The sequence below is a fragment of the Symsagittifera roscoffensis genome, chromosome 1, assembly GCF_963678635.1.
Source record: "Symsagittifera roscoffensis chromosome 1, txSymRosc1.1, whole genome shotgun sequence".
NCBI classification, from domain to species: Eukaryota; Metazoa; Xenacoelomorpha; order Acoela; family Convolutidae; genus Symsagittifera; species Symsagittifera roscoffensis.
In genome coordinates this window covers 39,339,693-39,354,278 of record NC_087062.1, presented here as the reverse complement: position 1 = coordinate 39,354,278, position 14,586 = coordinate 39,339,693, and the positions used below count along the sequence as shown (strand labels likewise).

The 14,586-nt window shown below is 35.4% G+C and overlaps 1 protein-coding gene across 1 annotated transcript; it reads right to left on the bottom strand.

The window, feature by feature from the left end:
* Window positions 1-6,004: 6,004 nt before the first annotated feature.
* LOC134856724 (uncharacterized) lies at window positions 6,005-7,496 on the bottom strand. The gene is made up of 3 exons (XM_063872995.1): window positions 7,267-7,496; window positions 6,818-6,966; window positions 6,005-6,230 (listed from the first exon to the last, which is right to left on the bottom strand). Exons 1-3 carry the CDS (start codon window positions 7,396-7,398, stop codon window positions 6,080-6,082), a joined length of 432 nt encoding a protein of 143 aa, XP_063729065.1. The 5' UTR covers window positions 7,399-7,496; the 3' UTR covers window positions 6,005-6,079.
* Between the last annotated feature and the right edge of the window lie 7,090 nt (window positions 7,497-14,586).

Genomic DNA, 14,586 nt, shown 5'->3' with positions numbered 1-14,586 from the left:
TTCGCTACTGTTTTGCGTAGATCACTCGATGATTTTCCAAATGCAAAAAGCAAGTGACGCTGGTCACGGCCTGAAGGACCGTGACTACCCTCAGTCCAACATTTGCCTAACAAGAACTCAATTCAAAATAGGAAAAAATTCTCGACACAACTTTATGTCCTTAACAACGCCTCGGAGCTTACCCTCGCATCAATTATCTACTTCAGGATCACCTATGCCGACGACACAGAGGATGTCAAATTCATCATCGGAAAAGCCCGCTCATTTACAGTTACAGCCCTCAGCCGATGTTCAAGAGAAAGTCAATCTCAGACGACAACCATTCTCTGTAGACAGCCAACTTCGACAGTGATTGACTACAGCCGATTCAGCACATAAACACGAGCTCTAAAGGTAACAACATTTGTCTTTGGACCTAAACTCTTTATAACTAAACTCTTATAGATAACATCAAAGCAGGATGATGATACTTCAGGACCTAGCCAATGTGTTTGCAACTTTAGTGAAGAGATGCCAACTCGACAGTTTCTACAAGGAAAATGACAGCCCATGTAAGAAGACACCGATACCCGCAGCTGACTACAAACATTGTGCACTTTTCTTGACGAACTCGATGTTCTTCGAACCAAAAGGCAATCAGAAAAGCAAGAATTTTTCTCGACATGCCACTTGGAAATACTGGATGCAAAAAAACCACCTGTTCGCCTCTTGCAACAACAAACTTAAAGCAAAATTAAGTTAACGAAGTCTCGCAGCAAAATTCGTCTAACGTGGTCTGAAAAAAAAACTCAAGACCAATAGGGTTTTATACGATACAACATTTGACCCTCTCTTAGCTCCCTTTGATGTATTCAAAACTGGCTGGAAACTTTATGAAAAACGGGCCTTACGCCATAGTTTCTTCTAAAAAAAAACAAATTTCGGTAATTTTTTCAAGAATACAGAAATTATTAGGGCTTATTGAGAAGTTACTTAATAACTGTCTGTTGCATGTATGAATTAATATCATCAATTTGATTGCAGATACAAACAATTTCGCCAATGATATCAAGCGAAAATTGCAGCAAAATATTAATTCAGCATTACATTACATTCTTCATTACAAATCAACATGTCTTTAACGCCCGCCGTTGAATCAAATTTTATCTCTTCCACGAAACAAAAATTTCACCATTTCTACCCTTTGCCGTGATAACAACTGGTAGAACAAAAATACAGTAAAACAAGGATGGCCGGTTGCTGTGCAGGTAACACAGAATGTTCCGACCACACTCAGAGAAAATTTTCTTTTTTCTCTTCAAGTTAGTGTCTTTTATTGTACGTCAGGTGATGATAGAACTATACGAACGCGTAAAAGGTAGTGACTTAGGCATAAAATACTGTAATTGTCTTCAAAAACATTTTTTTTTAAATGAAAAAAAAAACACTGAATAAAAGGTTCTTTTAATTTTCCATTTTTTTTGCATAAAAAAATTGAAAAAAACTAAATCACAACCAAATAGCAAGTGCCTCGCCATTTTCAATGGTTGGAACAAAAACGCGAGCAACTTTTTCCACGCGTAGTACAGTATAATAAGGAACATTTTCAAACATTTTATTTTTACTGTATGTGCTATTCAACCAGCAACTTAGACAATCAAAGTGTCATCTAGAAAGCAAAGTGTTTTCTTTGCCTTGTTTAAGATTCAGTCCATTGCCTTCTAAAACTTTACTATTGGGCTCCCCTCGAAAATGATGAAGTGTCAGAGGTTAGCTTTTTCCGCAGCCAATTTGTTCCGACTTTCGATACGAAAGTAACGGAATATTTGTGATCGGGGTGGGTTTTTTTCAGACAAATTTCGACTTTTTAACTAGTCATTTTTGACGGAATTTTTTGTATCATTCAAAAAGTATTGCTGTCTTGAGCTTAAATTTGAAAAAATATTACACCAGTACTCTTTTTTCGTTAAGTTATGGGGGTTTAAAGGTTGCCATTTCGGCCGATTTTGGATAATTCACGCGCGATATATTTCGCGCTATTAGTTCGTTAGCGGAGAATTAATCTGTCTTAGAATTCGTTCCAAATTGGTTGAAAGAAACTTATTTGCCATAATTGATTTGTTACAAGGAGCGAAATCTATCCTTTTGTACTGAATATGGCGTGTGGGGTGATGAATTTCATAAAAAATTTAAAATTATAGATAATTTTTTTCCTGCTACGTTTTTTCCAGGTAATCGGTACACCATCCTCAATGTCCGCTTTTTCCTCAATTAAGTTGTGTTTGTAGGGTTTGTATGTTTTTGGATGAGCGAAAATGAAAAGCTCAAGACAACTTTCGACTTCACATTCACTTCGACTTCACATTCACTTTAATTAGAAATCTGCAGAAGTCTCTCCAAGCAAGCGGTTAAGAATTTTTTTTGCAATCAAAAACTGTATTTTTTCAACCTTTTGAAAACAGATTCCTCGCACAATATTTTAAATTTTAGACAGAGGCGTAGCGGAGCTTCACGACACTTGCGATACAAAATACATTGCATTTAAAAATGTTGAATAGCACAAGAGATGAAAGACAAAAAATACAATACAAACATAATAACAAGTCGAAAAAAAGCTAGAATAATTAAGATAAGAAAAAAAACTAGGTGAACCAAAATTTTTGTAACTATCGAGAAAAAACAAATACAGGCCCAGCTAAAGCTGGAGGTACGTATTTAAAGTTGAATAAGTTTGCTATACTGATTGCGGCACGAAAAGTGTGTTTTCAAAAATTGGACTTTGCCTAAATATTAGCTGTTTCACGATTCGAATAATTGAAAAAAAATTTTTTTGAGATAATCAATTTTCCCGAAGAGATAACATTTCTTCAACAAAAAGTTCAGGAATTGGTGCTTCTGCAGGAAAAATTATCGGAACCCGCTCTTTTAATGGATTTTTTCATCTCAGTTTTGATTGTGTAAGATTTAGAAAAATTCAATAGATTCTAAAAAGCGGTCGAAAGTTCTAAAAAACGCTCAAAAGACTTTCCAAAATTCATAACGTGTTTTTGCAAACCGTTTGAACACAAAGTTTCAGGTATGGCACAGTAGTTTTCCAGAATATTAAAAAACAAAAAATTGGTCAAAAAATCAAAAAAAATTTAGAGGGCGATAACTTCGTGTGTAAGATTTTTTGTTACTGCCCGCTAATGCAGAGGAGCTGCCCACTACCCGTTGTCTCATTGAACCCACAATATGAGATTTGGGAGAGTAGTTTTCGAGGAAAGTCAAAATCTTTCCAAAAACGGTCACAAAATCAAAATTTTAATTTGCCGAGGGCCTAACTTTTGGATCTAAAAAAATTGGGCGTAGTAGCAAAAGCAAATCAACTTCCCGAAGCCCATTCTGAGAATTAAACCTAAAATTTTAGGTATGGCGGTGTAGTTTTCGAAAATCTTCAAAAAGTTTAAAACACGGTCAACAAATTAAAAAATTGGTTTTTCAGAGGGCGATTACTTGTTGTACTAAACTTTTTGATAGTCCGCTTCCCACTCTTTGCTATCTCACTGAACTCACATCAGATTTGAGAGGTTAGTTTTCGAGAAAAGCCAAAAAGATCCACAAAACGAACAAAAATAAGAAATTTAACTATTCCGAGGGCCATAACTAAATGTGCAAAAAAAAATTAGTCGTAGCCACTTATGCAGGGGAGCTTTTTAAAACAATTCTATCCATTGAAACCAAAAACTCAAATATGAGAGAAGTAAATTTCGAGCAAAGGAAAGAAACATTTAAAATATGGGTATGCAGGGGAGTCTGAAGGCACACGAAAAAAATTAAAATATGGGTATTGAAAAGTGCGGAGGGGAGTGCTAATACTGGGTTGATCTTGAAACTTCCCAAAATTAGGTCATTAAGCCGATGAAAAATAAGGCCTAAACATATTTGGCCGAGGAATTTTTTAAGCTAAACAAAAAAAAACAAAGGAAATATCAAGCCATGGTCAGCAAAATTAAAAAATATAGGCGTAACTCAAACATTAAAAACAACATTAAAAAATTGCACGTAGAAAAAAAAACAATTCCAAGATGTGACAACTAAGCCAAGAAAAGATAAGCAGACAAAGAATCGGCCGACAATTTTTTTTGAAACAATATATCCTGTTTGAAAAAAAAACAGGTCCTGGTCAGACTTGATTCCAGGACCTTTGGCGTCCCGGGCATATTCGTTACCTCCAAGCTAAGTTGACCAGGAACACTAATAAACTTGAATACATATAAAACAAGGTAATAAATTTGAATACATATGAAACAAGGTAGAGATGAGTCCAGACGAGTTGCAATGCCCGCCCTTGCTTATCGCAAGGACAAAACTTATTCTTAGGAAAAACTTTAATAAGCTCTTGGATTCATTTACCGAGAGCGGCAACTAAGGCGACAAACTTAGGGTCGACCCCCGTTGAGCCAAAAACAAAACTGTCATAAAAAAATTTTGAGCTACAAGATTTAGTAGTTTTTACGATCCATCCCTAGTTGAAAAAAGAAATTTAACAATTCCGAGGGCCATAACGTAATGTGCAACCTTTTTTTGTCGTAGCCACTTATGCAGTGGAGCTTTTTAAAACAATTCTATCCATTGAAACCAAAAACTCAAATTTGAGAGAAGTGCATTTCGAGAGAACAAAAAAAAATTCAAAATACGGCTATGCATGGGAGTATGCAGTCACACGGTTAATAAGCGGTCTTTCAATTGATACTACTTTTTTGAAACTCTTTTTTGAAAGTAGTTTGAGAAAAATTTAAATTTTTGCGAAAAGTGAAATTTCCAAAACGAGAAAAAATGAAATTTCAACAAACCAATCAGTAAAACATACAACCAACTTGAAAAGTGGGGAGGGAAGTGCTGAAATTGGGTTGATCTTAAATTTCCCAAAATTAGGTCATTAAGCCGATGAAAAAAAAACCTAAACATATTTGACCGAGGAATTTTTTAAGCGAAACAAAAAAAAACAAAGAAGGAAATATAAATCCATGGTCAGTAAAATTACAAAATGTAGGCGTAATTCAAACATTAAAAACAACATTATAAAATTGCGCGTAGAAAAAAAAACAATTCCAAGATGTGACAACTAAGCCAACAACAGATAAGCAGACAAAGAATTGGCCGACAAATTTTTTTTTGAAACAATATATCCCGTTTCAAAAAAACAGGTCCTGGTCAGACTCGATTCCAGGACCTTTGGCGACCCATGCATATTCGTTACCACCAAGCTACGTTGACCAGGAACAATAATAAATTTGACTACATAATGAAACAAGGTAGATATGAGTCCAGACGAGTCCTGAGGACAAAATTGTTTACGGGAAAAAAGTCTAGTACCCAGTTGCAATGCCCTTGCTTATCGCAAAGATAAAACTTATTTTTAGAAAAAAACTTAATAAACTATTGGATTCATTTACTGGGAGCGGCAACTAAGGCGACAAATTTAGGGTCGACCCACGTTGAGCCAAAAACAAAATTGTCATAAAAAAATTTTGAGCTTCAAAGTTTTTACGATCCATCCCTGGTAAAACACGCGAAGCATGAGAAAACATTTTGCCTTCGAAACTTCGCAATACAAGTTGACTAAGCCGTTATAACATAAGCTGAAACCGTTTAGCAACAAAATGAAAAAGCATTCAAAATAGACTTGGTAAAATTAAAGCACTTTCATTGTAGTGACAACTTCAAATCAAAAGAAAAACCCATGCGTAGAAAAAAAAGGTCAAGAAAAAAATCGTACCAGATAACTTACATAGCATTCAAAAACTGAAATTAAACCAATGGAATTTAAGACCAAAACCAAGAATCCAAGTAGAAATCAACTTTTTTTTCAAAAGTTTACTTGAAAAATTAATTACTACCGAAAATGAACTCCATCTAATTTGAGCTCCACTGCATAAGTGGCTACGACATCAGGAAATTGAGTTTGTCAGCAATCTCTGTGTGAAAGTAACGGCACGTTGGTAATGGGAAAAAGTCTAGTTCCCGATAGCAAGTACAAAAACAAGATGCATCAAATTAAATTAATCTGTCTACTATATTTCATGTTGGAAAAACAAAAAAAAATGGAACATTTAGTTCACTCGTCTTCATTGTTATCTGGCAACAGATCAGCTAGACTCTCCGTGGCTTGTTTGGCTTCTTCTGGATACTGCTGCGACAGTTTGTGGCGCAAACTCCTCGTGATGGAACTGATTGCCACTAAATCTTTATGCAGGTCCAGCAACACTCTGAGAAAAAAGTAAAATCAGACAAAACAAACTAGAATACTTAAAACAAGATGCATGAATGAATAAAATAAAATTGTTCTTTATTAAATAAAGGGGCAGATCTAGGTTTTTCTCGAGGGGATCGCGGATTTTTAAAAAAATTCAAAAATTTAGTCGACTTTTTTTAAGTCGATCAAATTGAATTTCGAGCTCTACCCCAAGGAACTAAATTATTTAGGGAAATTAATTGTGCCGCAGGCAAAACTTTGAAAACTAACAGGCCAAAAAATTGAAAATTTAGACCAAAAAATTGCGATTTCCGGCGCGCTTCCCTCTAAATATTATTCAATATAGGCGCCGAAGGCGCCTTTAGAACCTTATAGGGTCCGTCAGCCAAAAATGCAGATCTCAAAATAGTATGAAGGGGTGACCCTTCAGGTCGGCAGCGGGTGGAATCGTTGAGGGGGGAGCGTCTGCATCACCCGCTCCCTGATTAACAATGGTTTAAACACTGCGGCCGAAATGTATCAACATTGATTAAACGAAGAGAACACTTGGTTAAATTTTTGACTGCTTAAACTCTCAGATAAACTCAAAATTTGACTGACTTGGTGTTTTCCTCGAACTTCCACTGCTGGTTTCTGAGAGTGTCCGATGAGAACTGGTTGAACTGTTTCAGTCTGTCATTGGTTTTGATCAACTTGGCCGAGATGAACTCCTGACTCCGCTTCAGACCATCCATGTCTTCTTGGTTCACCTGGAATGCAATTCACCCACAATAAAAACACAAGCAAATTGTTCATCGATTGGTTCTAATTGATTCTTTTTGAAAATGCAAGTTAATCGCCAAGTACCGTAGCAACAATTTAGAATGCAATAAGTTATTTTCAGAAAAATCTTTAAACCTAAAATCAGAAGAACAGAAAACAAAAAACGTAGCCCTCCGTCTACACGAACCTAACTTTTGTAATGCGTCGATTCTATCTGTATTTACTAAGAGATGATTGAGAAAACACTTGGGTTTAAAAAAACGATTTCTATGCAAACACATTTTTACCAGTGCAGATAACTTTGACGATACAGAAGTGTCCCCCATGTCGTAAAATGTGTTGGACAGGGACGCGGATGAGGAAAAGTCGTTCGCACTATTCTCAATCTGGTGGGGTTGAGATGGTTCATCGATGTGCATGTGGTCGGTATTCTGACTGCCACTTGCTGTTATTTCAGGGAAAGAGTTCAACGGTTTTATATCTGAATTCAGTATAACCAATCCGTTTTCATGCTTAACTACTAAAAATTTGATGACAATCAACAACAATTAGAGATATTAACAGATCAGACGGCGTTGGCTAATGAATGTTTGAAATAAGTTTTTTTTAAAAAGTTATTTTAGTCAGCTCAAGTGCCCTACTGTGTTCAGAAGAGAGCCAACTTTTCGAATAGGAGATAGTGAGCGAAGAAAAAACTGACAAAGAGGCGAATCTGATCTCCACGGACAAGTAAAAAACAGCAAAAAGAAGCTTGCTGCAAAAATGAGCCATGAGACTTTGATTGAATGTCACCAGCCTTAACGCACAATTGCATCTGAGCTCTATGTAACGTGAATATGAAAAACATTGCATCGCGTTAACTAGGTAAAGGTAGCTCGTGCTAGTCAAAAATGCAAAAAAGAAACACAAGAAAAACGTAAAATTTAACGATACCAGCAGTTTGCATTGGAGCAAAAGTTGACTCGCCCAACAACACGATGTAATCAAGCCCCGCTTTTGTAAAAATGAAAATACTGCACTAGCTTTTTCGCCTAAAATGAGAGACAAACTTGAAATAACAATCGAACTGTAGAGGAATATAAGACAAGCGCAGTTGCACTTCGCATGCAGAAGTAAAACTAAATAAACAATTTGAACATAGCCAACAGATAGTGGGAAAATAGTCAATGAACACAAGTAAACAAAAAAAATACTGGTTTGTTTTCAAAAAAACCTTAACTTCCGAGTTTCTAAAAAATATATAGCCAACAGACCGTTGGAAAAGAGTCAATGAACACAAGGAAATATAAAAAAACTGACTTATTTTGGAAAGAACAAATCAATTCTGCAAATTTGAAAGCAAACAATAAATGGCCTTCGAGCTCTTTGATTTTTCCGAACAATCTATGATTGACACTTTTCTGATAAAATTGACCCAATAATCCTTCCATTTACAAAATTAACGCAATAATCCTTCCCATCATCGCTCAAAACAGAATGCTAGTCTACGGATCAATCAATTTGTAACCCTGGATACTGCTGAAGAGTTCTGCTGTCCGAGTGACATGATTTCCGGTGAAAATTATGCAATAGTGCATCATCGGTTAGAATAGCAGCTTTCTGGCCGAAATGGCGATAAATTGCGCCTCGTCTGCTGAACAAAGATATTGACTAAATTGCAAGAGTTCATATCTACTAGCTTGTCTCTGGCCAGTTATTATGTACTGCTCTGAAACCTGGGCGCAGGCCAAGGCGATACCCAGCTCTCTTAAGAGTGCTGATAACAATGCTCTGCGTACGATTGCAGGAGTCACTTGTAAAGACAGAGTTACCAACGGAGCAGTAATTTAAATTAGAGGTCTCATTGTTCTGGATAATCTACAAGTACGGTCACGGCTACGATGGTTTGACCATGTTAACTGAACAGAAAATGACCATGCACTACAATCAACAGACTTTTTTCCAGTCCCAAGGAACAGACCAGCAGGAAGACCTTAAATACCCTCAGAAGTCTGGAAATTGTCAAGCTGTCTAGATAAACCATTGCTTACACACTTTCATAATATCCAAACCCACACAATTTAAAAATGGACAATGAACGCATTAGTAGTATTTGTAGTAGTAACCCACTTTGAGCAAACAGGATCAATACGTGAACTTTATAGTTGTCTGGGAAATCTTATAATATAAATCGTTTTTCGAAATTAAAAGTCGGTCACATTTTTCGTGATCTTAAAATTGTTGTGGTTCGATTAGTAAGTTTGTCTTTTAAAAAAATCATCAGTCTTAATCATAAGTTTGTCTTTTAAAAAAATCATCAGACCTATATTAGAGTCTTATCTACGTTCATCGATTCATACTAAAAAGTTTCACTTAACTATAAAGAATTTAAAGAAAGTAAAACACCCTGTAATTTACGACGCAGATTTTACACCGAGCATTTTAGAACCAACTAACGCAAATCGAAAAACAAAATACTGCATAGACTAGATGTATCAAACAAAATGAATCAAACTATTTTTCACAACATGCCAAAAAAAATGAATGTGAAAAAAGCATCGGAAGAAAATGTCCAACCCCGCCACAATTAGAAAATGGAAAAAAACGCATTAGTATTACTAATAATAGTATCCCACTTTGGGCAAGCAGAATTCAATTGGTGAATTTTTTAGTTGGCTGGAAAATCTGAAAACTAAAGTCCATTTTCGAAATTAAAATTCGATCACGCTGCATTTTTGCTGTTCGATAGTGAGTTTGCTTTTTGAAAAATTTGAAATGGATTGTACAAGGAATCAACAATTACACCGTGAAATAAAATTTAAGCCCGAACAAAATTTTTTGACTTTTCTAGGACGCATATTTTACCCCTTTGCATTTTAGAGCAAATTCACAAAAATCCAAAAAGATAATTAAAAAAAAACAATTCGGATTTACCGAATTGACTAGATGTAGCAAACAAAAAGCAAAAAGATAGTTTTCAAGAAAAAAAATATGCCCAGTAAAATGAATGTGAAGAAAGCATAAAAAGAAAGCTTAATAAGCGGCACCAAAAGTCGAAAGTATCTAAGGAGAAACCATTTCACTCGAGAAAACAGAAAATAAAAAAAATGTTCAGTTACCCTCCTTCTCGAAACAACAACTCACGCCCATAAACAAATTCTTTTGTTTTCAAACGACGCAATATAAGGCCACTGAGCCAATAAAATTTAGGTCGAAACTATTTAGGCAAACAAAACTTTTCAGCGAAAAAAAACAACAAGAGATAAAACATACAAAGTCAAGGTTAGTAAAATTACAAACAGCGAAAGTGAATCAAAACACTGAAAACACTTAAAGCAAATAAAATGTAAATTGCGTGTACGATTTTGATGTTGCAACTATGCCTATAAAACATAAGCAGACATATCATAAGCCGACAATGTTTTACAAACGGAAAATTTCGAATGGTCACGATACATCCAGAGCAAATGTCCCACAGAAGCAAAAACTGAATTCACTGTGAACTAAACCTAAATTTACCATTTCTAATTATGACCATTCTGTGAACAACGTTATTGACGGGAAAAAAACCTAGTACCCGCATGCCATAAACCTGCTATCGCAAAATAATCATGCTATTCAAGAACATTAACTTACGCCAATTGTTTTTACGGAATTGGGTGACTTTGTAGGAATAAAAAAGGAATGATTTTCTAAAACAACAATAGCAAAAAAATTAGGACAACATAGGGATCGAACTAACTAAGGGTGCAAATCCGATTTAACCATTCTAAAAACACTCCTTAGAGTTTCTTCAAACATTTGTGGGACTTTTCCCCATTTAGTTAAGAATTGTTTTGGAGAACAGTGTATAACTAAAACATGCTTCAAATCACTTTTATATGGTCCAAAAAAATGAGCCCTATGCTATGCAATTTTAGAAAACTTTCAATATTTTCTCGGTCTGCTTCTAGTCATGTCAAAACTTTGAGATTGTGCTTAAATTATATGCATTTCGATAGCAAAACTTTCCGTAAAAACATCAATTTTTTTTTCATCAATGCTCCTAACTACACCTTTTAAGCTGACTGTTTAAAAATTAGCGGTGAGTTAAACAATGAATAGGGTCAGTTAGACAAAGTTTTGACACAGAAGCGAAGCGGAGCTTCGCAGCACTTGCCATGCAACACAAACATGAAAAACATTAGTCGAAAAAAATTTGAATTTTGAAAAAACTAAGTGAACCAAACTTTTCGTATGTCTCGATAAAAAACAACTACAGGCCAGCTAAAGCTGGAGGTACGTGTTTAATATTGCATGAATTTGCTATACTCATCAAGCACGAAAAGTGTGATTTCAAAAATTGGACTTTGCCTAAAATCTTAGTTGTCTCTGTACTAAAATAAGTGGGAAGACTAAGAAATTTTCAGATAATCATTTTTCCCAATACAAGAAATTAAAGAAATTAAAGAATCACTGCTTCTGCAGAAACTAAAGAAATTAAAGAATCACTGCTTCTGCAGAAACAATTATTGCAACCCGTTCTTTCAAGGGAACTTTTCATCTCAGATTTGATTGTGTAAATTTTTAATAAAATTCAAAAAAATACCAAAAAACGGTCGAGTTTTCTAACAAAAAAAAGTTCAACACTTACCAAAACCCATAACATTTTTCTGCAAAAAGCAGGTTATGGCCGCTTAAGCCGGGTTTTTCGATTGACCTGAGACTTGTTTAAAGACAAAAACTTTTTTCTTTAACAAACTGGGCATAGCCAATTATAAGCTTTCGACATGGGTGATTTCAACAACCTATTCATTCGATTAAACCCATAATATCTGATTTGGCAGGATAGTTAGCGACAAAGGTCCAAAAAAACTGTCAACAAATCAAAAATTTGACGATTCAGCCAACCATAGCTTTCTGTGTGAAAAAAAATATGCAGAAGGGATTACAGGACCCGAAATCTCAGACTTGGGAGGGTAGTTTTTGAGAAAAATCACGAAGATTCACAAAACGATCAAAAATCAAAAACTCGACTATTCCCAGGGCCATAACTTTATTTGTTAAAAAATTTGGCTGTAGCTGCTTATGCAGGGGAGCTTCATAAAACCGTTCTTTTCATTGAAACCAAAAACTTATAATTGAGAGGGTTAGTTTTTGAGAAAACGTAAAAAAATGGGTCAAAAATTCACCAGCAGACCTTTTCCAAGGCTGCTAACAGAGGGGTCAAGTAAAAAGAGACTCTAGGGGAAGCTGCAGGCACACCGCAATTCAAATACCTTTTTGAAACATAAGTAGAAGTTTCCAAATGAATTTCCAAACGAAAAAAAAAGAAAGAAAATTCAACAAAACGAGTGGTAAACGTACAACCAGTTTGAAAATTGCGGAGGGGAGTGTTAAAATTGCATTTCCCTTCGAACGATCCAAAATTAAGTCAAAAATAGGCCCAAATAATTTGGGCTGAGGAATTTCTTTTTTAACGAAACAAAAAAAGGCGTGCAGCAAAAAACATTTTCAAGATGTGACAACTAAGCCGACAACAGATAAGCAGACAAATAATTGGCCGACAATTTTAGTTGAAACAGAATATGTCCCAATTGAAAAAAAAACAGGTTCAGGTCAGATTCGAACCCAGACCTTTGCCGTCCCAGGCATATTTTGCGGGTAACGCTAAAAAAAATTTGAACACATTCTGAAACAAGGTGCCACTAGAGATGAGTCCAGCCGATTCCTGTGAACAAAATTATTTACGGAAAAAAAATCTAGTACCCGATTGCAATACCCTTGAAAATTGGAATTTACTTTCGAAATTGGAAATCGAACACCTTCTTTGCCCTTTTCACTATTTTGTTCTATTGCCTTCCTTTCAACTTAAGATATGAACTGAGCGTAAAAAAACGGACCAAAAACTTATCACGACTCACTACGAGTAGAAACTCTTAAACATATGAGCGGAATTTATTTATTTTTATTCAAAAAAACTTGGTCGTAGTCGCATAAGCAAATTAGCTTCCGGAAACTCGTTCTGAGAACTCCCCAAAATCTCAGGTATGACAGGGTAGCTTTGGAGAATATTCATCAAGCTTAAAAACGGTCAAAAAATCAAAAACTTGAAGGGCGCTAACTTCTTGTGTAAAACAAAAACTTTTTGTTAGGGTCAGCTAATGCAGAGGAGCTCCCCAGTACGCGTTATCTCATTGAACCCACAAAATCAGACGAGAGCTAAGTTTTCGAGAAAAATCGAAAAGATTCACAAAACGTTGAAAAATCAAAAATTCGACTGTTGCGAGGGCCCTAACTTGTGCAAAAAAAAATTTTGCTCGGAGCCACTTATGCACAGGAGCTTTTCAGAACAGTTCAATTCATTGGAACCAAAAACTCAAATTTGAGAGAAGTAAATTTCGAGAGAACAAAAAAAATTTAAAATACGAGTATGCATGGGAGTATGCAGTCACACAGTTAATAAGCGGTCTTTCAATTGATACTACTTTTTTGAAACTCTTTTTTGAAAATAGTTAGAGAAAAATTTAAATTTTTGCGAAAAGTGAAAAAATTTCCAAAACGAGAAAAAATGAAATTTCAACAAGCCAATCAGTAAAACATACAACCAACTTGAAAAGTGCGGAGGGGAGTGCTAAAATTGGGTTGATCTCGAAATTTCCCAAAAAAAGGTCATTAAGCCGATGAAAAAAAGGCCTAAACATATTTGACCGAGGAATTTTTTAAGCGAAACAAAAAAAAAACAAAGAAGGAAATATAAATCCATGGTCAGTAAAATTACAAAATGTAGGCGTAACTCAAACATTAAAAACAACATTATAAAATTGCGCGTAGAAAAAAACAATTCCAAGATGTGACAACTAAGCCAACAACAGATAAGCAGACAAAGAATAGTTTTCGATAAGAAAAAAAATGGTTCAAATATTCCCCCTCACTTTTTCGAAGGCTGTAGACAGAGGGGTCAAGTAAAACAAGACTCTAGGGGAGTCGCAGGCACATAGAGGAGTAAGCGGTCTTTCAATTGATACCCCTTTTTAAAGTTTCTGAAAAAAAACTAAAATTTTGCACAGAATATTTCCCGTTTGAAAAAAAAAAGAGGTCCCGGTCAGATTCCAACCCAGGACCTTTACCGTCCCAGGCATAATCGTTATCTCCAGGCTAAGTTGACCGGGAACGCTAAGAAACTTGACACGGAGACGAAGTTGCAATTCGAATACACAAGCACAAATATGACCGATAGCGCTACTGGGAAAAACTGAATGATTAAAACTTGTACACAAATTGTAAAATTGAGTACACAAAATTTCGTAGGTGACGCACGCCAATTATGAGTCTACATAACTGTTAAGAGACGCACGCCAATTATGACTCATTAGCAGTACCAGTCAATTTGATGGAAAAAAAGTTTACCAACTAACATGCCTCAATTTACACAGCAGTCTATGGAGCAGTAATAACATGAAAAAACTAAATGTAATAAAAAAGAATTTTTTTTATATTTGAGATTTAAATATTTATGGTACAAAAAAGTCCCGTCAAAAATGGCTAGTTGAAAAGTCGAAATTCGTCTGAAGAAAAAACCACCCGAGCACAAATATTCCGCTACTTTCGTTACGAAAGTTGAAACAATAATAGTCTGTGTTAATATC